The 25936-nt window shown below is 38.0% G+C and overlaps 1 protein-coding gene across 2 annotated transcripts in view; it reads right to left on the bottom strand.

The window, feature by feature from the left end:
• The window catches only part of Nme7 (NME/NM23 family member 7), a 151340-nt gene that overhangs the window by 19478 nt on the left and 105926 nt on the right, over positions 1-25936 (bottom strand). Inside the window, exon 11 of one of the 2 annotated variants that reach the window (XM_048358126.1) lies at positions 18052-18159. The exons of the other annotated variant lie outside the window; for it this stretch is intronic. Within the exon in view, the coding sequence (XP_048214083.1) occupies positions 18052-18159 (108 nt within the window). The remainder of the gene's footprint in view (positions 1-18051; positions 18160-25936) is intronic. 2 annotated transcript variants of the gene reach the window in all.

Below are 25936 nucleotides of genomic sequence, written 5' to 3'. Positions count from 1 at the left end.
TGTTGTGCTGACCCTAGCGTGCCCCTGGTGGGGGTTTGCAGGTTGCTGATTCAGCGTGGTGTGGAGGCTTTTCTCTTCTTTGGTTCTTTTTTCCACTGGGTACCTTGGTCAGAGAAGCTCACCTCTCAGATTGAGATTTGCCGCTGAGAGGCGGCTTGCCCACCTGTGTGGAGTGCACCTGCTGCTGGGGCGCCCTGCCCACCTGTGTGGCGTGCGCCTATCAGAGCAGGTGCTGCCGTTGAGGGGCCCTGCCCACCTGTGTGGCTGGTGTTGCAGCTTGCCTGCTTGTGCGCTTCCACAGGGGGATGGGCAGACGATCCTCCTGCTGGAGGACTAGCATGCTGGCCCTCCGGGGGGCACGTGTGTGTGTACTCTAGTGCTTCCTTTGGGGGCATGTTGTCCTGAGTTGTTGGAGAGTGCTTGTGCCCTCTTGCGAGTTTGCTGTGGGGGGTGGTATGGGTGGGCCCCGGTAGGATCAAGTGTCCGGGCGTGGGTTGGTGCCCACAGACTGCGCCTCTGCTGTGAAGGGGGCGTGTGATTGGGCCCAGATGTCACTGCTGGGCTGGTATTGTATACCCACAAGCCTGTGGTTGTTGTTCAAAAAGACCGCGAGGACCAGGAGCCTCAGGTAGGGCTTCCAATGCCTACCAGACCCCGGGCCCCTGCTGGGGAGGGAGAGGGGCCATTACGGCCAGGTTCTGGCTCCTCTGCTGGGGTTTTTTTGGGGGGGATGCCTTGGTGCTGCTCCTTTGTTCCCTTGGGGTAGGGAGGGGTAGGGAGGGAGCTCTAGCTTCTTTGTAGGGTTTGGGTCTCTGCTATGGCTGGTCTCCCATTTGGTGGGGGTGGGGGGGGGTAATGGGGAACTTACTGGTCCTGGATTGAGTGTGTGTCTCGCGTTGCTGTGGGCTTTTCGGGGCTGGGTGCCGGGGTGCGGCGATCGGTCGTTTGGTGGTGGTGGTCCCGGCTCTTCCCGTCTGTGCCACCCGGTTCCCCGCCGCTCGGTCCTGCGCCGCAGTCTGTCTCAGTCGGTCTGCGCTCTGTCTGGGGTCCGTGGAACTCCTGTTGTCTAGGCTCTGCACTCCTGGCATGACTTTTCAGCTGTTGCTTCTCTGGTGGCTGAAGGTCTGTGGCCCCGCTTGCCGGCGCTGGGTCCCCTTTCCCAGCCTAGCCCTGTTCAGGCCAGGGTCAGCGGGTGGGGGGATACCCCGGAGATTTTCCGGTTCCTTGTAGGTTATAGGCTCTTCTTTTTTTGTTCTTTTTTGTTTCCTGTGTTTCTCTGTTGCTTCTGGTTGTCGGGTTTGCTGGGTTCTTGATGGGGTGTTGGGTGCTGGAGTTCCCAGCTCGCTATTTAGTTGGAGTGAGTTGGGGTATCTCCCTACTGTGGCGGCACAATCTTCCCTCTCAAGTTATTTTTCAATGTAGTGTCTTACTATGTATGTAGCACAAACTGCCCTTGGACTCACAATCCTTCTACTTCAGTACCCTCCAGAGTGCTAGGATTACAGATTTGAGCTGCCATATCTGACCTGGATTTCATTTATTATTAAGCCAAGAAAAGAATGTGTGACTTTGCTATGGATAAGACACTTTCACAAATTTTGAATTTGGGGAAAAATTGTTACCTCTGTGGTTGAATAACTATTCAGTCTAAATAGGAATCGGAAATAAGAGCTGTTACCATTTCTTTCAAAATTATCTCACAGAATATTGCTTATTCAGTATTAACAACATAGTACTGGAGGCATATGGCATTTGAAAACTGAAGTCTTTTCAAGTTTCTTTGACATTTTTATATAACCTTCAAAACGTCAGCATATTTGTTTTTGAAATCACTTGGCTTAATATTTTCTGGGCTTGTTACATGATTCCTCTGTTTCCTATGGTTAAAATAGAAGTGATGATAGTTGTCAAAGAATAGTAGTGAGTTTAACAATGCTCACTAGGAAATCAAAATAGGAGTTGCAGTCATATTTCATGAATGATAAAAGAGATGAATTTGATTAGGTCATCAATATTTTAGGTACTTTGTGTTGTAAATTAATTGTTCAACGAGGTTTCACTGGGATATTACATCTATTACATACTATGCATAATAATACACATATATAGTTTGTATATTATATGCCATGATCAAATCTACCTTACTTCTATTACTCTTGCTTAGCCTCCTTCACAAATCCCCTGCAAGTTACTCATTACTTCAACAAATGCTGAGTCACTGGTTAAAAACATGAAGCAATGTGCAGACCAAGAAAGAGTTGAGGGTGAAACTGCAGAGAGTAAAAACCCTTAATGCAGTGAATGCTCCCCTCCTCCTCATTCTTCCAGAGTCAGGAAAATGAAGTTCACTGCACAGGCTCTACGCTCAGGAATGTCAGTGTATCAGGCATGTTAGGTGAGAAGACACAAATATCTCCAAATCAGAAAAGGCACTTTGTCTCCTTTATGTGGTATCTCATATAAGGGGAGTTCCTACACAAGTACTGTGCTTGGTACCATTTCCCAGCTGTTCTTCTTCACAAGGTGGAATAAACACAATAGGCTCCTCAATGCTGTTACAGAAGTTTTAGCAACTTTGAGTTTACCAGAAATAAAAGCACAGTGAGCACATCTACTTTTTAGTTTTAAGTAATATTTAACTCAGAGAGGTTAATATTTTAGTTACACATTTCTTTCTACTGCTAGAGGATGGTATATGGGTGGCCTAATCTTATGTAATTTAGACTGTATAGTTCCAACACGAGCCAGACTTTTCACTTCTTCCTGGTTTATGACTTTGGGCTCCTTTCTTGATTCTTAATCACCTTCATTCAGTTGTAAAATATTTACCTTAAGTACTTAACTAATGCTTTCATGCCCCATAGGAAATATATATATATATATATATATATATATATATATATATATATATATATATATATGGCAATTTTTTTTTTTTTTTTGCCAGTCCTGGGCCTTGGACTCAGGGCCTGAGCACTGTCCCTGGCTTCTCGCTCAAGGCTAGCACTCTGCCGCTTGAGCCACAGCACCACTTCTGGCAGTTTTCTGTATATGTGGTGCTGGGGAATCGAACCTAGGGCCTCGTGTATCCGAGGCAGGCACTCTTGCCACTAGGCCATATCCCCAGCCCTATATATGGCAATTTTAAGAGAAAATTAGTGTATTTGGGTACCTACTATCAAAAAGATAAGATGCAACTTAATGAATAGCTTGTAATTAATGGACAAATGGTTGCTAGTGTTGCTCTGGATTGCAAGTACTCCTGCTAACTCCTCCAATAATTGCTCTACTATGGTAAGGTACCAAGAAATATTCCTTTACATTAATATGCCAGCATTAAGACCATCTTAGTATGGACCTACAGATTAAAGATACAGAGATAGACTGTTTTGATTTTTAATTCATAGAAGGCAAAGAGAAGTTTTGGTTGTTCAGATATAACATGCATTCTCATTCCCTTCAATTAACTCAGATAGCCTTTTCTATTAAGCAAGGGAAAAATCCATGTTGCATTTTGTGGCAGGGGACAAGGGACAAGTTTGCTGTAGGTGATAAGTTTGCATGATGAGAAGAAAGGATGGAAGAGAAAGAAACATGAGAAGAAAGTTTAGCTAGCTAGCTGTAGGGATGAGGCCAGCATCTGGATTTCTGATTTGTTCCTCAATAATTAAATACTATACAAAACAATTCTTTATAAGTAAGCATAAGGGAAAATGTTTATTATTATCAGTACAACTAAATTTATTTTAGAATAAAAAAACACACTGAGGGCTGGGAGTATGGCCTAGTGGCAAGAGTGCTTGCCTTGTATACATGAAGCCCGGGGTTTGATTCCCCAGCACCACATATATAGAAAATTGCCAGAAGTGGCGCTGTGGTTCAAGTGGCAGAGTGCTAGCCTTGAGCAAAAAGAAGCCAGGGACAGTGCTCAGGCCCTGAGTCCAAGCCCCAGGACTGGCAAAAAAAAAAAAAAAAACCCACATTGAAACAAATATCTGGACAGTGGTGACAATGCAGGCAGATATTTGGTGAAATTAGCACTCATAATGATTCTAATTTACATTACATATTGGCATCTACTTTGGGGAATAACTGTTCAGATGAATCTGGAATCATGATTGTACATAGTTTTACCAATGTTTCATTAAAGTCCAAATGATAACATATACTTAGAAAATATTTTTTTTGCTAAATCACAAAATAATTTATGTACAATTTGAATTTACCAATGAGATTGTGTTTAATATTCAGTATGAACCATTGTTAATGCTACCATCAGTAAATGTTATAGAGAATGCAAAATAATTCGCTAAAGTGAGGATATACTATTTGTGATTTAAAGACAAGGTATGTTGTTATATGTGAGTTCAATATGGCTTTGTAGAGTATAAATGTCAAAAAAGCTACCAAATGTTACAGTACCACATTGACAGTTCATGTGCTGGTATGTTCAGGTTATGCATATTTCTGCCTCAATTTTCCTTCACCCCTTCCCTCTAGTTGGGTTGCTTATGTAACTGAAATGAAGTAGAGCCACTGACTAGTTATTATATCTTTATTTACTATTCTATTTTTTTGAGCCAAATAAAGCTATACTCTTCCATTTTGCTTCATTTTGCTTCAGATATACTTTTCTATTATGAGAACTGTCTTGACAAAAATTATGATTACAATGATGATGACAAAGTAAACCTTTGAAAGCTTAAAATTTTCAAGCTTCTTTTTTGGGTGTTATCCAGTGCCATCATGTATAATATCTTGACATTGTAGTTTTGGGAAAGTCACTGTGGGTATATCATTTTCTTCATCTGAAAATGAAGATACTAGTGCATTCTTCAGCATTTTGTAAAACTCAGGTTGATCTCCTGATAGTGAACCTATATATAGCCAGCACTCAGTATACACTGAACTCCAGTCCTCTAAATGGAAGCACCACCCTACAATCATGAATGTAATTGTATTTATTATGGCCTTAAAAGTGAGTAAGCATGAAAATGCTTTTGACTGGCATTTCCTGTGCATCAAAAATCTTCTTTCTCCATTCTAGTTAGTATTTATCCATGTTAGGGAATTCCCAAGGGAAGTCCAAAGATGCAAGGTGATAGATCAAAAGGCGATAAACTAAGTGTTCTGATCTACAAAACAATTTTTAAAAACTCTTTGATTTCTTTAAAAGGAATTGAGACCAGTCCTCTGTATTTTTATATGAAGTTGATTCTGACCATGAAAAGATCCATATGAGTTTTTCTTTAGTTGGGATATAATTTGTAGAAGATTCTAACAGCCTGACACACTCTGACCACAATATATTGATTTTATAATGGAAGTAACATAGAAATAATAGATTATTATAATAATTATAGAGATAACAATCAACATCTAATTGAGTGCTGTTGAATTCATACTGATTTACCAACTAATTTACATCTTGTCACTACCCTCTGAGACAAGTACTAATCTTACCCTTATTGTAACGAAGATTGTGAGGCTTAAGAGTTGAACCAACTAACAAGTAGCAGAGCTAGAGTACAAATCCAGAAGTCCAGTTCCAGATGCATTTGCTGCACTGAAAGTATCTAGCCCCATGCTTAGCATAAAGTGCTTGCTTACTATTATCATCACTATTTTCTAAAGACTTTTTTTTATCATTCAACATTTCAATGTTATCTTGCAACATTCTCACCCATTCCTCCCAAACCACCTCCCTTCCCTTGCTTATCTTAATTTTAGGTTATGTATTGAATTTATTTTAGCAAAGCAGTTTATGTGTACAATGCATCTTCACACCCTTCACCCCACCCCTTCCCTTATATTTCTCAGTTCTAAGGTATATACAATGAATTATTGCCTGCATTCTCCCCTTACCTATTCTTTTTCTAACACTCTCCATATGGCTCCATCCTCCCTTCTTGCAAGTACCCATTTCCTGGTACTTAATTTTGCTGGGCTCTGACTTAACCTTTTGAAAGAATTATACCATTTGCACTCTCCATAGAGTGTATTACCCTTTAGCTAATTCATTTGTAACCCCTTGCTTACTACCTAGCATGTTTACTTGTAGATTTATAGGCATATTCTAGCTACCACAAGTAAAGGAAACTATATAACCTATGTTTCTCTAGGTTTGGCTTACTTTGCTTAAAACTAACAATAACAAATGCTGTGTGGATGTGGCCAAAAGACAATTCTATTACACTGTTGGTGGGAATATAAACTGTTCAACACTCTGGAAAGCAGTATGGGTATCCCTCAAAAAACTAAACATAGAGTTACCTTATGACCCAGCAATTCCACTCCTGGGCTTTTATCCAATAAAGCACAAGCAAGGCCACACTAAAGCTACCAGCACAATCATGTTCATGGCAGCACTGCTTACCATAACCAGCCCTGATGCCCCTCAATGGATGAATGGATCAAGAAAATGTGGTATATATACACAAAAGAATTCTACTTATCCATCATGAAGAATGATATTGTATCACTCATAAGGAAATAGAAAAATTATATCAATACTTTTAATATCAATTGATTATGGAAAATACATTTTATGTTAAAAAAAATACCAGGCCACCGTTCTCACAGAACATAGAGGTTAATGGAGGAGGTGGATATTATCTGAGAATTGTATTTATAGTAGAAATGGATTACTTGAAGGAGATTATTTCTAAATTGTTGCATTTTAGGCCAGCAGATTGCAAGATGTCTTACTAGAGGATTAGAGCACATGCTTCCATTAGTCTAATTATTCTAATTATTCTTGTAAGGTTCACCAAAAGGAGAGTGCTACATGATTCAGACAGAGAAGAGTTTATTAGGAGAGCATACTGCCAGCCTGCACAAGATGGAGGGCACAGGGGGTGCAATGCATGCAGGGGAAGGGAAAGGGAAGGGGAAAAGGAAAGGAGAAGGGAAGGAGAGACGGAAAAGGATGCAAGGGGATAACTAATGATGGAGATTGACTATATAGAGGAAGGGTGGGGAGGAGGTGTGGCTGCAGCAAAGGGCAGAAAGGATGTGTGGCCACAACAATGACCTCAGAACCTGGGTGACTTTCCATTGCCCCCAGGTGCTCCATTACCTGGGTTACACAGCCGCTGGGCAGGGACTTCTAGGGAAGGGGCCACATGTGCAAGGAGAGATAACAAGGAAAGGGGCCATTTTCCCTGGGTGGACCTAAAAATTCTATTCCATTATTCTACTCACCTTAAACTCTACTGCTTTCCTGAAACTTGGGGAACACTATTTCATTGGGTTATTGCTCTGTTCAACTGAAGGCTTTTTTTTTTTTTTTTGCCAGTCCTGGGCCTTGGACTCAGGGCCTGAGCACTGTCCCTGGCTTCTCTTTGCTCAAGGCTAGCACTCTACCACTTGAGCCACAGAGGCACTTCTGGCCATTTCCTATATATGTGGTGCTGGGGAATCGAGCCCAGGGCTTCATGTATACAAGGCAAGCACTGTTGCCACTAGACCATATTCTCAGCCCCAACTGAAGGGTTTCTATTTCCTAGAATCAATGTATCCAATGGGAGTGGTACATATCAACAAAACATCCTCCTGTACATATGGCAGATGTCAGTGAACCATCACAGAAATTTCTTTAGTTGTGATCTTACAATATTATCAATAAGTCTTTGAATTGAAACCTTTGACCTATTGTGGTTTCAATTTCCTGGAAGAAAGCATAGGCCTTGGATTGAGTTACACTTAGGTTTGAATATCAGCTCTGCCGCTTACTTGTACTGTGTTGTTGGCCAAGTCATTTCATCCCAGGAGCTTTATCCTCTTTAGGTACAAAATGGGGAAGATAGAATCTATTCAAGGAAGTATCTAGACAATGCAGTAACATTTATTGTAGTGTCTGGCATGTATTGCTCCATAGTAAATTGATATTTTATCACCATTATCCCAATGTTCATTATTGTCACCAGAAAAAAGATTCTAAAGCCTCCACAATATAGCTTTAAAGTACATTTCTGTATCTATTTCTAATATTCTAATACTATTTCTAATACTGAGCACTGTCCCTGGCTTCTGTTTGCTCAAGGCTAGCACTCTACCACTTGAGCCACAGCGCCACTTTTGGCTTTTCCCATACATGTGGTACTGAGGAATCAAACCCAGGGCTTCATGTATATAAGGCAAGCACTCTACCACTAGGCCATATTCCCAGCCCTATGGAACTTAACTTTCTATTTTAAATTTGAACAAAATCCAGAACCCATTTGAACAAAATCAAGAGATTCCATCCTCAAGTGTAATTTAATTGGCTTCAGATCACCATTTCATAGCTGGTGCTGGCCTAGGATGGAACTTCACTACTTCCTGGAAAAAATGAGAAAAATCAGGGCATCTAAAGTAGTATGAAGCAAGATTTGGCAGGAATGGCCCACCTTGGGGAAGTGGTACATTTTCTCACAGACATTGTTTCGAACTCCCTGTGCATGGTGAAATGAAAAGTAGAAAACTGTGCAGTGGCTCTGTTACTGTTTTCTATCTCTACAGAAAACGTGACTGCTTTGCATGCACCTGCAGCAGACTGCTTTTTGCCAGTGTGCTCTTGGTATGTCAGAGCAATAAAGGAAGTTTTGGATGAAGCTGAATTTTAAACTGAAGAGACAGCCCGTTGTTATATGATTAAATGCTGCTACTGGTGGTTAAATATCTTTTGAAAACAAAATAATGGTGATGAGGGCTGGGAATATGGCCTAGTGGCAAGAGTGCTTGCCTCCTACACATGAAGCTCTCGGATGGATTCCCCAGCACCACATATATGGAAAACGGCCAGAAGGGGCGCTGTGGCTCAGGTGGCAGAGTGTTGGCCTTGAGCAGGAAGAAGCCAGGGAGGATGCTCAGGCCCTGAGTCCAAGGCCCAGGACTGGCCAAAAAATAAAAAATAAAAATAATGGTGATGATAGAAAACAATTTTTCTAATGTCTTCATTTAGCAAAATTACTATGGCTATCCTCAATACTATTTATTGCTTCGTTTGTTTTTGGAAATGTTCTAGGTCTGTGAAAAATCCAAATCTGAGAACCATTAACAAGGAAAACTTGACTTTAGGACAGTATACAATGCTTCTTGGCTTAGGAAAGCAGATGTCAAGGCATAGTACAATGTACAATAACAACAGTATTAAATGAGAACTTGTTAGAAATGCAAATTCTTAGACCCTAACTCAGATCTGCCCTATCATAAATTTTGGAGAGAAGCCTAACAATATCTGTATTTAAAATGTTTTTCAAAGAAGTCCATTGCTGCTAAGGTCTGAGAAACACTGCCTAATGAACAGGTAGAAAAGCTGAAAATGTGCTCAGACAAAACGCTTGGAGGTTAAGTGCTCTTTTAAGGTCTCTTTTTGTCCTATGATTTCATATCATGTATGGATTTTCTACAGTTATTAATCAGCCAATTTTTCTATAAACAAAATAATCTGAGTTTTCCCTACAGACTTCAGTGAGTGATATTGTAAGTACTTATATAACATAGGGTAAATCATGTCAAAATAGTTCTTAAACCATAAGGCATATTGCTTTTTACATTGAGAAGAGAACTACTCTAAGGAAAATGGGAGCTGGATGTGCTTGAGAAATTGAAAGACCCAATGGACCCACAATTCCCTTTGTGGAATGTGGTTTGGGGCATTATAATGACTGCTACCGTATTACAGTATTAATGGTTATAGAAACTTTCAAAAAGTAAACAGGTATTATGACTACTTCGGACAAGTTATTCTGGCATTTTATTGCTTCAGCTCCATTACTATTACATGAGGAAAATATCAGAGATATCCTTAGTTCTCAATGTGAGAGAGCATTTCCCATGGTAACAATAAATAAATGAAATAAAGCAGAAATCATCTAGCAAGGATGATGAGCTCTATTTGACAGGACATAGGAGAGTATATGGAACTTTTCCTTTGATTCCTTTTTCTGAGAAACTTGCTAATACCACTTAAATATCAATGGGATCATATGAGTTATAATTTGACAGATCAATGCCTCTTATGTTTTTAATGGTTAATGCAGAAGCTTTGAAATATGCAGGTTGAGGACAAAAAAAATTCTGTGCAACCATAAGCTTTCCACATGCAATATATTTCAGGATTCACTTGAATACTGTCCCCAATGCAGTGGTTTTTTCAGGCATCAGGTAGGTAGAGGACTTTGGGATATACCAATTGAAAGCAAGGTTCATCTACATCAGCACAGAAGACGAGAGGAAATGGAGGGAATGTTTCCCTTCATGGTGCTTTCTTCCATGTAGCTACTCAATAAACAATGAAAAAAAGCCAGCAGTATGTTCAGCAAGGACTGAAAATACAAAAGTCTATGATAGGCCCAGGTCCTCAAAGCCCTTCCACAATCAGAAAGACAAATCTAGCCCCCTGTACAAGTCACATACCCATGAGATCTGATCTGGCGACTACAGATTTGAAGAACCTGAAGAGGAAATGTCTCTGCTGTGAAAGACCCAAGACTTCTGTCCTTGTTAGTCACAGCACACAAGCAATGTGCAGACATGTACAGAATACATTCCCCAGCCTCCAGCCACTACCTGGGAGGGCAAATGACAACAGTTAACACAAAAATTGCCACCAGGAAATCTAGGTAATAAACCAAGTCATTGCTGGCTGTATCCAGAGGAGCCGAGAGTCCTTCAGCTCATACTGGATCTCCCTTGGAAATGTTAAATCTTCTGGCTGCAGATAAATTCACTAAAACTAACTTTAGAGCTCTTCAAATTTCAGATGAGGCTATTGTTTCCTATGCTTAGCAAGTCCTAAAAGCCAAACAGGTTCTTTGCTGGAATGTTCTCAGAGTCCAGGTTTTCCTCAAAAAGCAGGATGGTGGTCTAGAACTAAAAAGTCATGGATGCTTTCACTCATCAACAGGAAAGTGATTTCTAATTATTAGCTGGACCATTAGCTATACCAGGATGACCTGCAACAAGGCTGAGGTAGGAGGATCTGAGTTCAAGGCCAGCCTGGATCTGTACTAAATATAGATATGGGCATGACAGCTCATGCCCATAATTCTATTACTAGAGGGGAAGAGGGGAGGAGACATGTGGGGAGGATTGAAGCAAGAGGATTTTGAAGCCAACCTTGGATGCACAGTTAGGTACTATCTCAAAATCAAACAAAAAAAGCTAATAATTATTTTTAAGGAAAAACATAAACCAAAAGAAGCCCCAATAATACAGATACAGATTCAAGAAGCCTATCTCAGACCTACTTAGCAGAATCTTCTATAGGCCCTGGCCCCAGACTTGCCATGCCTACATTAACCACTGTTCTACTCTCACCGTCTATAGGATCAATCTTTTAAATTGATGTGATATTTGTCTTTACATGGTTCAAAATATCACATGGAGCCCTCATGAATATGTGCTATTTTTAGCTATCAATTTAAAGAAGATGCACACACACACTACAAAATCTCCAGAAGTGATCTGGTACATGCCACTGACTGACAACATTGCATGAAACAGTAGCTCTCAAGCTTTATGGATGCCAGAATCAGCTGGAAGTTGAATTAAAGCAGATTTGTGGGCCTAAGCTCCACAGTTTCTAAGTCAGTAGATCTAGGATGGGTCCCAAAATTGAATCTCCACAAAATTCTTGCGTGTTATAGTCGCTCATGGAGAGCCACCAGTGAGATGATTCTATTGGCAAATAACTCTTGTCAATCACTTTGAGAAGATGCTGCTTTTTGACCTATACAACATTCATTCTACCTCCTCTGTCTCTAAGAGAATCTTGATTTTTGCTACAGAGAGCAATGTTAATAACTAACAGAACCACATTTACTACTTCCTTCTGAAAAAGAGGTGGGAGGGCATGTGACTAAGTTTCAGCAAAAAAAAAAAAAAACACAAAAGAAATCAATCAATCAGTTGTTGGCATTTCTGGCTCTGCAAAGGCTCAGCTGGTATGCTCACATTTGCCTTTGATCTTCCCTTTCTTCACACTTTAGACACAGAAGTGACAGCTGCAGTTCTGACAACCATTCTGTGATCAGGCAAAATGCACCCAACTAAGGAAAGCTTGACCAACACAGAAAAGGAACCAGGCTCTTGACAGTAAGGGGCTTTGTACCAGCTCCAGACACCTCCCTTGAGTAGGTGTCAAATGCAGTATCAAATTATGAGGAAGTAAAATGAAATTCCTATCTTTTAAAAGGTATTACTTTGACCAGAAAATTACTCATTTGTAGTATCTCTCACACACCAAGATGAAAGCCATTCTGCTCATCTCTTTTCCCCCATTCTGTTCATTTTCACAGGGCTCTGAGATTTCTCTTGTTTACTCTGGAAATTCAGCATAAACTTCTCTAAACCTTGAAAACCTTGAACATCTTTATTAGGCCTCTTTAAATGAAGTTTGGCACTCCCATCAATTGGTTAGTGTCCTCAAGTGAAGCATTTTCAGGAGTTAGAGGTAGTTTTAGCTTTTACCTTAGAACTACTTTAAGGCTTACCTCCTCATGTGTCAATTAGCCTCTTACTCTGAAGCTTATGATATCTGGAATTAGATCATTATCTTCTTTTTGCTGCCATACTTCAGGCTCAACTTCTTCCTTTGCTAAAGATTTCACACTTGGATCACCATTTTCCTTTCTTGCCTTGCCTCTCAGCCATGATCCTAGGTGACTTCAAGGCTATTCAACATTAACGCCTCTCTCAGATCCTGACCTGGAGCCACTTCACACTGGCTCCCTTCTCCACAGATACATTCTAACTTCTAACACTTACCATCACCACAAAAAAAAAGCATCACCCTGACATTTGTCATGGAGACTCTTCTTCTACAGCTTCTTCTTGCTGGAAGGGAAATTTATCTGTACTTCAGAAAGGCCTGCAGCCGTGGCTCTTTTTTTCCACCTTTTTTTTCTAGTACCTCTTGCCACCAGTCTTTCTTTCTTTGTAACTCCAATTACTCTTATTAACATTCCCAACTCCTTCCTCATCACATTCCCTTATGAAAGCCCTGTTGCCAATCTAACTGTTCAAGGTGGGGTGGGAGGAGGGAAGCCCATGATGCCTATAATCTCTCAAATCAACACATTTTTAATACTACTCTAAAGTCTATATTCTATGATCAGCTCTGTTTCAAATCTCCATTACCCCTTATTCAAGACTCCTGGTGGCAGATGTTTTGGAGTTTAAGTAATAAATGAATACTCTGTTAAGTATAATATATAATCTAATACACTAATATTTCTGCATTAGTATGATTAGCCAAACAAAGTAGATTCAATAAAAATGCTATACAATCTGAATTAAGATCAGATTAGGCTTTGCCATCAATCTTATGAAAAATTGGTGTTCAGAAGTTTATAGAATTAGTTATCATAAAGATTTTAGTGCCTGAAGGATTATTCATTCAGAGATAGGAAGTATCTTGATTTTTTTTTCCATAGTGCCTAATGCCTCTGGATGAAGTTCAGATGTATTAATATAATTTATAAGGTCCTGAGCCCTTTTCTGGCTTATCTCTTGTCATTTCCCACTTCCTGGTCAGAGCACTAGCCCTGCTAACCTATTTTTAGGTTTTCAAGAGAAAGCTGTCTTTGTACAAGTTGTTCCCGCTTTGATAATGTACTGGTAAAAAAAAAAATCACAAATCTTCTTCCATAAGATAGAAACTACAACTGGAGATAAATTATGAGTGTTAGTTTGTGGAGAGGCCTATGCTAACCAGGGCTGATAAATCTGCACTTGTCTGATCATCTTAGTCATCCTACAAGTATGTTTATTTCTAGCTAATCCTTGCTTCATTCACTTTTTTTCCAACAGAATACCAGAACAATGTTTAAATATATATTCAAATTCATATTTTCTTTAGTCAATTATATATACATATATACAATAAATATTTTTATTCTTTTTTCACTCTAAGATATTTGATATTTTGCTGGCATCTATGTGAAAGAAAAATCTTGAAAAATAATTTCTTAGGAAAGGAACCCCTACATTTTTTATTCTTTTTTTTTTTTTTTTGGCCAGTCCTGGGCCTTGGACTCAGGGCCTGAGCACTGTCCCTTGGCTTCTTCCCGCTCAAGGCTAGCACTCTGCCACTTGAGCCACAGCGCCGCTTCTGGCCGTTTTCTGTATATGTGGTGCTGGGGAATCGAACCTAGGGCCTCGTGTATCTGAGGCAGGCACTCTTGCCACTAGGCTATATCCCCAGCCCACATTTTTTATTCTTAATTTATTTTATAATCATAAAGTAATATAACCAACTTAGAGAATGTTTGGAAAAGAAAATCAAGGGAAACACACATAGTTTCATTACTGTATAAAATAATCATTATAAATACTCTCTCCTAGAGCCTAGTATGTTCCAGGTGCTACTGGAAACTTCTTTACTGCAGTGCCCAAATACAGTGGTTGTCATTTTTTGTTGTTATTGTTGTACCAGCATCAGCTTTTTGTACCTATGGCTGGTGCATCTCTAACACTTAAACAGTAGCAACACCACTTGAGCTATGTCCTGTATTTTGCTGGTTAACTGGGGTAAGAGTCTTATGAATTTGCCCCCCTCCACTTTACTGGCTCCAAATATCTATTCTCAGATCTTAGCCTCCTGAAATACCTAAGATTACCAGTGGATACCATCACTCATCCAGTGTTCATTTTTAAATAATAAAAATTCTATATAAAATAAATTATATAAATAATATAAACACTCAAATGAAAGAGAACGGGTCTATCACTTTCATGTACAGAATTCAAAATTCAACCATAGCTGATTGAATTTTCTACCATAATCTATGTACCAACTTTAAGAATTTTAATTTCTGGCATGCAGCTTAGGTATTTTTGTTTGTTTGTTTTTCTGCTAGAGACAACCAGAAAATAATCTTGAGAACAGACATAAAGGTAAAATAAAACAATCCTGAGAACTGACATAAAGGTAAAATAAAAGAAAGAGATGCAGATTTACTTGTTACTGACATCTGGGGAAACAGAAAATATAACTGATCCTCCATGAGCAGCAGTAACAGAGGTCAGATGTCTGATGAGGATTAACATGGAAAAGGAGCAGAGATAAGACATATATAAGGATGTCATAAAATTTAAAAAAAAGCATCATTCACTTTTTTTTTAGACGATGAGGAGCCAACAGATGACTTCATGCATGACTAATACAGGCCACACAGCAGAATATCTTGTTAGAACTGTAGGCAAAAGCTATCTACAAAAGTTTCTGATAGGCAAAGGAATTAATGAATGAATTCAATTAAAATCTCTGCTTGTTATTTTCAAAGGTTCCAAGGTCATGAAAGTCAGGGAAAAAATGACAAACTGCTCTAGATTGAAAAAGACAAAGAAAAAAATTAAGTGAAATGCATGATTCTGACTTGGACCTATTTTCCACAACAAAATGTTATTGAGCGAACCAGTGGCACATGGGAATCTAGGAATTAAGATGGCAGCAATGTAGCAATGTTAATTTCCTAGTTTGGATGCTTGTAATGTGGTTATGTATGAAAATGCTGATTTACATTAAGAATTCAGAAGTATGGGACATTGTATTGGCAATTTCCTCTTGGATGATCACAAAAAAGCATTGTGTTCTGTATTGCAACTTTTCTTGATGGTTGAAAATTAGAATCTATTAAAAAATTAGACTCTCTAGGAGTAAATTCTGGGTATCTGTACTTTTAAAACCACAGCAGGGAGGTGTGGTTTTCACATGCAACCAGGGTCAGGGACCACTGCCACAGTCTTCATTATCATCATTAAGCAAGAAAGGTTATATGATTTTTCACTGAGTACATGACCATAATTATAATTATCCTCCTCCCTCTTTTCCTTTAAAAATCAGTTATTGAATTCAGTTCTTTTATAAGCCAGGCAAAAAGGAGTCTCATGTAGAAACACATGATCACACAGATATTGTGCTATAATATAATATAATTACTATCATTGGGGAGCAATTGCTACAGGGTGAGGCACCATGGTATTTGATAAGGCAGGTATTCTAATCTATCTTCATTTTACTGAATGAGGACACTGAGGTACACTGAGATGAACAACTTCTAGCTTCTCTACACAATGAGAGTAGAAAGAAATAAAATGCCAGGAGAATACACATGGGGACCCCTGGTGCAGAACGTCATGAAAGGCTTCTCAGAGGAATTGGGATCTATTTCCAGACATGCACATTATTTCTAGCTCTAATGATCAGATACTTCCATGAACATGTATGTAGATAGCTTTGTATTTTGTAATCCTACTGCTAACTTCTTTTGGTTGTATTCTAACAAGCAGAACCCTTGGACACATCCTCCCCCTTCAATACCTGTTTCCTTGTAAGTGTTACCAGCAACAAGAGGATATTCCCTTCATCACAGCCTTACTAGCAGTGGGCATGATTACCTTGTTTTGTTGTTGTTAGTAGTAGAAAGTGAAGACTTCTCTGATTATTAGTTAAGCTGAGAATTTTTTCATGAATACTTTCCTTAAGACATCAATTTAAGATTTCCAGTTAGAACCCACAGTCAGAGAACATCAGTAAAATTACATTCAAGGATGTCTCATATTATATATTCAAGATTTTGTTTCTATAATCACAAAAGTGATTTTGCTAAGACTACTGGTATCCAGATAAATAAGATTTCTATATTTATGCTAAGCTCTTTGACATTTCAAATTTACTGTATGCTCTAAAATAACAGAGATTTTGTCTTGTTTGACTGAAATCATGTCATAATGCTTACAATTAAAACATGTTGTGTCACTGCTATAAAAATGAGATGATGACAGATCATAAAATCTATGCACTGAAGCCATACTTTATGAGCTCTACATATAATTACACAAACAGTTCAGTGAGCATCACCACAGGGCAAGGTGATGTTTACTCAGAAAGCAAGCAACAGTCACAAATATATAGATTAAGAATAGCAACTAGTTTTGATCATTACTACTATAGTCACATAAATCTGTCATTTATCTTTAAAGTACATTTAATTTCCTTGGAAATACATAAAACCTTTAAAACTAAAAATAAATTAAAATGGAACTTTTTATTTGACATTTCCTTCTTTGCAGTTAGCTCAGAAAAGACTTTTTTAAACTCCAAACTAGATTTTTACTTTTTAAAATTCTTTCATTTTTCTTATTTCAAATTAATTAAATAGATAAGAGGTCAAAATATGGTTCTGTCTCCCATTAAGTATTTGATTTGGAGATGCTACTTTACCTCTGAGTCTCTATTTCATTTTCCAGAAAAGAAAGATAATGATATCAGGCTATTAGTGTTGTTATGGTAAGTGAAACAAATGATTTATACAAGACATTTATCATGGTAGAACCTGGCATAAAAAAGCACTAAGAAATGGAACTCTGAGATTTAATGCCATTCACTTTTCCTTTTGGGCTCTTAAATTTCATTGGGATATTTTCATGATTAGTAACTTACAACAAATGGTATTGTCACATATGTCACATGATTTAATTGATGCTGTACTGTCCTGCTTATTAAATTATTTTAAGCTATAATATGTACAATCAAATATATGTTAATTTTTTTTGCCAGTCCTGGGGGCTCGAACTCAGGGCCGAGGCACTGCCTCTGGGCTTCTTTTGCTCAAGGCTAGCATGCTACCACTTGAGCCACAGCACTACTTCTGGCTTTTTCTGTTTATGTGGTATTGAGGAATTGAACCCGGGGATTCATGCATGCTAGGCAAGCACTCTACCACAAAGCCACATTCCCAGCCCAAATATTAATCCTTTAATGAGTTCCTAGTTATATAATCAGCATTCCTAAAATTTGGCCTTTTATATTTTTTCCAAGAGAGAAAACCTTGCTATGCGGTCCAGGCTAGCCTAGAACTCCTGAGTTCAAGGACTTCTCTTGCTCCAGCCTTTGGAGTACAAGTTCATTCTTCTGGCCTTTTAAAGTTGCAGTATGATGTATCTGATGGCCAAGTAACATTGTAATTCTAGACTATTAAAATGATTTCTCACATGTCAGAACTATTAGGATTATTTATAAGTGTGTCATATAAACAGAAGGCTTACCCTTCTCTAGCTTACCTCTAATAGGCCATCCTCTGGCAGATCTGTACAATGAACAGCATTCTGGATCTTAGTTTTACCGAAGATTGCTCTGAGGGTTTCAGGGCGCAAATGCCGGGCAATTTCCTATTAAAAACACATTTATATATACATTAGTCTTATTGTGAGCATAAGAAAGACATTATCTATATGAAATACTTCAATTATTTTTATTTATGAAATACATGTTATACATTAATGATGCTGGTTTTCCTTGGAAATAGCATGAGTGTATTAAAATTTGAAACACTGAACTATTTGCATTTACTCATAAGAACCCCAGTGGCCCAATGTAGAGTCCATCATAACTTATGTCATTTCTGCTTATCAATGGATTACTAAAATCACACAAAACATGAACCCAATTCATTATTGTGAAAAACCTGTATTTTATAAAGACAGTAGATGTCTTACTGATTTGATTTAAAATAAGCTAGTTTGATAGTATTGAAAGATTTAGAAGATTTTTTTTTTGAAAAATGTTATATCTACTTAGTATTAGCTCATTTAGGGAGAAGCTACAAATAGCCCTGAATTTAATGAAGGTTGAGAATTTTACCAACAAAAATAACAAGAGTGATACAATAGCTTTGGACAAATTACCTTAAATTTAACAAGAAAGGAAGTAAAGACCCAGAGGGTAGAGAGAGGAAGAGATGATGAAAAGGTAGGTCTAATGGGATGGATGACAATCAACATAGAAGAAATGAGCTACAAAATTAAGAGACAGTGGCTGGGATGTAGCTTGGTGGCAATGTACTTGCCTAGCAAGTGCAACATCCTGGGTTCGATCCCCAAAGCCAAAAAAGAAAAGACAAAAAAATACAGTTAAAAAGAAACCCAACCAAATTAAGAGCCAGGTCATTTATAATTGAGATTACCAAGCATGGCAACAAGCTGTAACCCAATTTCAATGAATAACCATGACTGAAGTCAAGTTGAGGCAGGAATATTGAAGGAAGAAAGACAACAGATAGGCTGAGTACTGAAATGGCTGTGGAGATGGAAATCCAAAGGAATTGTGACAGGTGTGGCTTACAGTACTAGGACACTGTGCAGTATTCACGAACATAGATTTTTTAAAGCACTATTACATTCATGTGCCACATAAGGACATTTTGGGCCAATGAAATATATGAATATTATCTCAAAAATTATAATGGAGCTGAAAAATTTACTATCACTGAGTGACACTGTTATAACATTGTAGCACAAGGTATTTTCTCAGATGCTTGTGGTGACGTTGATGTGAAGAAATCTATTCTGCTGGGTTCAAGTCCTGTGACTGACGCCTCCCCCCCCCCACAAAAAAAGAAAGAGAGAGAGAGAGAGAGAGAGAGGAAAGAAAGAAGGAAGGAAGGAAGGAAGGAAGGAAGGAAGGAAGGAAGGAAGGAAGGAAGGAAGGAAGGAAGGAGTCCACCACCAGTCATATGAAAGTATAACATGATTATTCAGTTTTTAATACTTGAGAGTAATAACAAAGAACTAGTATTGAGGGAATAATAATGAATTGATTTTAGTTTTGATCACTATAAAGTATAATATGTGCATAAAAGATAAAAAAATACCAAAAATGAAAGTAAAATACTAAAAATAAAGTGATCATTCAAAGACTGATTTCTCCTTTTCATTTTGATAGGTTTTCCTAATTGTTCTTAACAGAGTTTTGTTCCTTCTCTTTTCACTCCATGGCAAAAAACCATACACTGTACACAATCCCCTTCCCTTATCAGATACATAAAGGCATCACAAAGTACCACCATATACTTTCAGTCAATACCATAAGTAATTCCTAAAACGTTACTGCAGTATTTCTAATTTGTCAGTGAAAAAAATTAGTACAATATTTATTTGCACATTGAGAGTTAACAGCCTTTCAAACTACCAAATTCTTGACATATTTGTTCCCTTCCGCAACCTTCCTTGTTCAGCACCATCAAGTACTTAGATATTCTACAGCTCATGGGAAGTACTAAAAATTCTACTCAGGTAATCCTGCAGTGGGAGGAATAATTCCTGCTTAAAGAATGACCTCTAAGATATGGGAAAATGTACCAAACAGAATTTCAATTAGCACAAACCTGAAAACAAAGAAGAGAATGTTTATTTAAGTATTCTATGGTGCATTTTAAAGAATGTCAGTGTTTATTGAATAGGCTATATAATCTATTCAATACAGGTGGACAAAGAACAAATGAAATGCATCTGCACAAAGAACGTATTGCTTCCACAGTAAGGCATTTTGTTTATAAATAATACAGGAAAGCTATTTGAGAATGAAAATGATGTCCCATTTAAGAAACAAAATAAGCTGGAAAGAGATATGAAATTTACTAATAATAAAACTTTGAATATCAAATAGCAAATTGATTCACATAATGTTAACTTTTGGTGGATACTCACCAAATCAGTAGCCTAGTCCTGCAAATTTTTAAATACAAGGGAAAAATTCTTCCCTGAATTATAAACATTTAGTAATGATGTAAGTAAGTGGCTAAATATTAAACGAGTAACTACCATGATTTCAGTCCTGGCAACCCCACATCTGAAAAAAAACATCATTATAAGCATTGCCCTCATTTTATAGGCAACAGGGCAATAATATATTATCAAAGGCTAACAAGGCAGCCATCGAAATTAAGATAGAAAATATTCATGTTTCTAGCCATTACCAGTACTCTTGAACAAATCACACAATTTTGAACAGTGTATGTTAAGCCTTCTCTTTGACTCCTCTGGCATTTCAAAAATATCAAACTTTTGCTAACTAATGCAATTGCACTTTTATACCCATGGGAGATAAGCAGTATCAGATCAAGTCACAACTTAATGAAGCACAGGGAAGGAATTCCAAGTAGAAAGGAAATCAAAGAAGAGATCCAAAAGTTACTGCTACATCGAGGATCCTTTTAAGAGCCTCTGTATACTGGAGATGGGAGAGAAAAACTGGATGAGTGCAGGGAAGGGGGTGGCATTATCCAAAAAAGAAATGTACTCTTTGACTTATGTAACTGCAATCCCTCTGTACATCACCCCAGTATATAAAATAATTTTTAAGAGAACCCTTGCATAGAATTCAGAAAGAGTAACTGCAAAATTAAACTCAACTACGCATTCACTAGTCTCACTGAATAAGCCATCTGGAACTGGAAACTACATGAATTAAGTAAGAATCATTAAGATATGCCATATTACAAACTGTGACAATCTTCACTTCTCACTTTTCTTTTTTTTTAATTTATTAAATTTTGTTGACAAGGTGTTGTGCAAAAGGGGTATAGTTACATAATAGCACAGTGAGTACATATCTTACACCCTCATTTTTCTTTCCCTTCCCTAGATCAGGTAGGCATATATACAATACCCAGTGTACCAAAAACGCCAAAGGAAATTCACTTAGAACTTTAAATATAACATCAACAATAGAGTTTGCTTATCCTTGTCTTACATAATCATACATATATAGCTTTTGAGCTATTGTGATCCACTGAGAAGTCTATTTTAGACCTTTTTATGTTTAGTAGTTGTTTGGTTTAGTTACATAATGTAAGTTGCTGACCCAAACCTGTGGGAAATACCATTTGACAAGAAGTTTTTGGTTTCACAGACCTGGTCTCTACTCCCCCCACCCACCCACCTTAACAGTCATATATCAAGGAGATCATGCCCCTTTGTTTTCTGTGTTCTAGGCTCGTCTCGCTCAACATTATTTGTTCAAGATCTGACCATTTCCCTGAAAATACCAATATTTTATCATTTCTAATTGCTATGTTGTATTCCATTGTGTATAGGTACCACAGTTTTTGGATCCATTCATCTGTAGAAGGGGATCTGAGTTGTTACCATTTTTTGGCTATTGTGAATTGTGCAGAGATAAACATGGATGTGCAGGTGTCTTTTTGATATCCTGAGACCTGTTGTTCAGGATAGGTGCCTAGGAGGGGTATGGCTGGGTCATAGGGTAGGTCTATGTTGAGCTTTTTTTTTTTTTTTTTTTTTTTTTTTTTGCCAGTCCTGGGCCTTGGACTCAGGGCCTGAGCACTGTCCCTGGCTTCTTCCCGCTCAAGGCTAGCACTCTGCCACTTGAGCCACAGCGCCGCTTCTGGCCATTTTCTGTATATGTGGTGCTGGGGAATCGAACCTAGGGCCTCGTGTATCCGAGGCAGGCACTCTTGCCGCTAGGCTATATCCCCAGCCCCTATGTTGAGCTTTTTGAGGAACCTGCATACTGTTCTCCAAAGTGGTTGTACTAATTTGCACTCCCACCAACAGTGGAGAAGGGTTCCTCTTTCCCCGCATCCCCTCCAGCATTTGTTGTTGCCTGAGTTCAGAGTATAGGCCATTCTAACTGGAGTGAGGTGTATCTCAGGGTTGTTTTTATTTGCATTTCCTTTACTGCCAGGGATGTTGAACATTTCCTCATAAGTTTCTTTGCCATTTTTATTTCTTCTCTTGTGAAGTCTCTCTTTAGCTCCTTTGCCCATTTCCTAATTGGTTTATTGGGCTTGGAGGGGCTTAGTTTTTTGAGTTCTCTGTAGATGACAGATATTAGGCCTTTGTCTGTTGCTGAGCTGGTGAAGATCCTTTCCCATATGGTTGGCTGTCTTTTTTTTTTTTTTTACATTTCAGTAGTTTATTTTATTATATTTTAAGTGCATTTCAAGTGTGGAGAAAGTAAAAATGGCCCATGGCTTTATTTGGACTCTGGAAGAAGTCCATGTTAAAAATTGCTGATTTAGATGGTCACTTTTTTTTTTTCAGTTAGTAATTTTTATTTTATTTTATTTTTTTTCAAATTTTTATTATCAAACTGATGTACAGAGAGGTTACAGTTTCATACATTAGGCATTGGATACAGAAACATGGCTGTCTTTCTAGTTTGGTGGCTATGTCCTTAGCTGTGCAGAAACTTTTTATTTTGTAGTAATCCCATTTGTCGAGACTCTCCCCTATCTGCTGTGCCCCTGGGACTCTATTCAGGAAGTTCCTTCCTGTGTCTATAAGTTCTAGAGTCTTTCCTACTCTGTCCTTCAGTAGTTTCAAAGATTCAGGTCTGATGTTGAGGTCCTTGATCCATTTTGAGTTGATCTTGGTGCATGGTGATAGGCTAGGGTCTACTTTGAGTTTTCTGCATATGGATGCCAGTTTTCCCAGCACCAGTAGTTGAAGAGGCTATGTTTATTCCATTGTATGTCTTTAGCTCCTTTGTCGAATATCAGCTGACTATAAGAATGCGGCTTTATTTCTGGGTCTTCTATTCTATTCCATTGGTCTTCATGTCTGTTTTTATACCAATACCAGGCTGTTTTTGTTATGATGGCTCTATAATAGAGCTTGAAGTCTGGTACTGTGATACCTCCTGCACTGCTTTTTTTTGCCTAGAATTGCTTTGGCTATTCTAGGTGTTTTGCTGTTCCATATGAATTTATGAGTTGCTTTCTCTATTTCAGTGAAGAATGTAGCTGGGATATTGATGGGGACTGCAATGAATTTGTATAACAATTTGGGCAATATGGCCATTTTTACTATATTGATTCTGCCTACCCATAAGCATGGGAGGTCTTTCTATCTCCTTGTGTCCTCTTTGATTTCCCTTTTTAGATTTTTATAATTCTCATTAAATAGGTCATTCACGTCTTTAGTTAGGTGATCCCTAGGTAATTTATTCTTTTTTTGGCTATTGTAAATGATATTATTTCCATAATTTCATTTTCTGCTTGTACATTGCTAGTGTACTGTAAAGCTGCTGACTTTTGTGGGTTGATTTTGTATCCTGCTACTTGCCAAAATGGTTTATTAGGTGTAGGAGTTTGGGGACTGAGTTTTGGGGGTCTTTCAGATATAAGATCATGTCATCTGCAAATAGGGATACCTTGATTTCTTCTTTGCCAATGTAGATCCCTTTGATGCCCTCCTCTTGCCTTATTGCTATGGCTAGGGATTCTTGCACTATATTGAAAAGAAGTGGGGAGAGTGGGCATCCTTGTCTTGTTCCTGAGTTTAGAGGGAATGGTTTTAGTTTCTCCCCATTCAATATGATATTAGCAGTTGGTCTGTTGTATATGGCTTTTATTGTTTTAAAGAATGTTCCCTCTATTCCTGTTCTCTCCAGGGCTTTTAACATGTATGGATGTTGTATTTTGTCAAAGGCTTTTTGGGCATTGACTGAGATGACGATGTGATTCTTGGTCTTAGCTCTGTTAATATGGTGAATTACATTTGTCGACTTATGGATGTTGAACCATCCTTGTGTCTGTGGGATGAAGCTTACTTGATCATGATGTATAATTTTCTTGATCAGTTTCTGGATCCTATTAGCTAATATTTTGTTGAGGTGCTTTGCGTCTGTGTTCATTAGTGATATTGGTCTGTAGTTCTCTTTTTTTGTTGGGGGATGAGTATAATATTAGCTTCATAGAATGAGTTTTGGATTTCTCCCTCTGTTTCTATTTCATGGAAGAGTTTGAGGAGTACTAGTATTAGCTCCTCACTAAAGGCTTTATAGAATTCATTGGTGAATCCATCCGGGCCTGGATTTTTCTTTGTTGGGAAGCTCTTGATTACCCCCTGCATATCATTGTAAGTTATTGGCTTATTTAGTTGATTTATTTCTTCTTGATTCTGTTTGGGCAGTTTATATTTCTCTAAGAATTGATCTATTTCTGTAAAATTATCGTTCTTTAGTGAGTAGAGGTTCTGGTAATAGTTCCTTATGGTTGTTTGATTATCATGTGTATTTGTTGTAATTTTTCCAGTAGAGTCCCTGATCTTATGGATATGAGTCTCTTCTTTTTTTTGTAAGTCTTGCAAGGGGTCTGCCAATTTTATTTATTTTCTCAAAGAACCAGCTTTTAGTTTTATTTATTTGTTGAATGGTCTTTCTATTTTCAATCAGATTTATCTCTTCTTTAATCTTTGTGATCTCTCTCCTCCTAGTCGTTTTAGATTCAATTATTTCTTGTTTCTCCAAATGTTTTAGTTTCATCATGAGGTTATTTACCTGATTTGATTCCATTCTTTTAATGTGTGTGCTGAGGGCAATGATCTTGCCCCTCAGCACTGCCTTAGCTGTATCCCATAGGTTTCTTTGTGATGTATTTTCATTGTCATTGTGGCTTATGAATTCGTTAATTTCATCCTTAATTTGCTCTGTGACCCAAGTGTTAGATAACAGTGAGGGGTTTATCCTCCAAGTATTTGTGTAGCCTCTGTGGTATCCTTTGTTATTGCGGGTTACCTTGATTCCACTGTGATCAGATATAATACATGGGATGCTCACTTTTCTTCCAGTCCATAGCACTCGAAGGTTATAATTCAATGTTATTTCAAGTGGAACATTAAACAATACTACCTGTCTTTTCTACTAGATTTCAATAAACAATACGACACGATAACTATTGCCTCTGCTGGAGCTGTTGGCTGCATCAGCCAACAAGAGGCACCAAGTAAAATGAAAATGAAGTCTTATTTGACAGAGGTATTTTAATGAAAAACTATAACTCTCCTAGATTTCTTCTTTAAACAGAACTGGGGAAATATCTTTACTCACTTTTATGTAAAATACTTTATATTTTTACAAGCCTACAAAGAAAGACTCATTTATATGAGCAAAGTCTGAGAAAATAAACATTCAGAGAGAGGGAGGTGATAGTACTTTTGGCAAATATTTTCCTATTTCTCCTTTACTTCCTAAATATACTGTATTATAAAAGATGAACTTTTGAGGTATACTTATATTATGAAATTTGAGAGATATTCTTAATCATACCCTGCCAAAAAAAAACACAAAACACTCTGCACAGAAAACCCTACTCTGCCCCAATAAAATAAATAATTTTCCACTATTCTCTACCATCCTAAAGAA

Source organism: Perognathus longimembris, chromosome 11 (assembly GCF_023159225.1).
Source record: "Perognathus longimembris pacificus isolate PPM17 chromosome 11, ASM2315922v1, whole genome shotgun sequence".
NCBI lineage: Eukaryota > Metazoa > Chordata > Mammalia > Rodentia > Heteromyidae > Perognathus > Perognathus longimembris.
The sequence above is the reverse complement of the archived record's forward strand: the minus strand, read 5'-3'. Positions and strand labels throughout refer to the sequence as shown.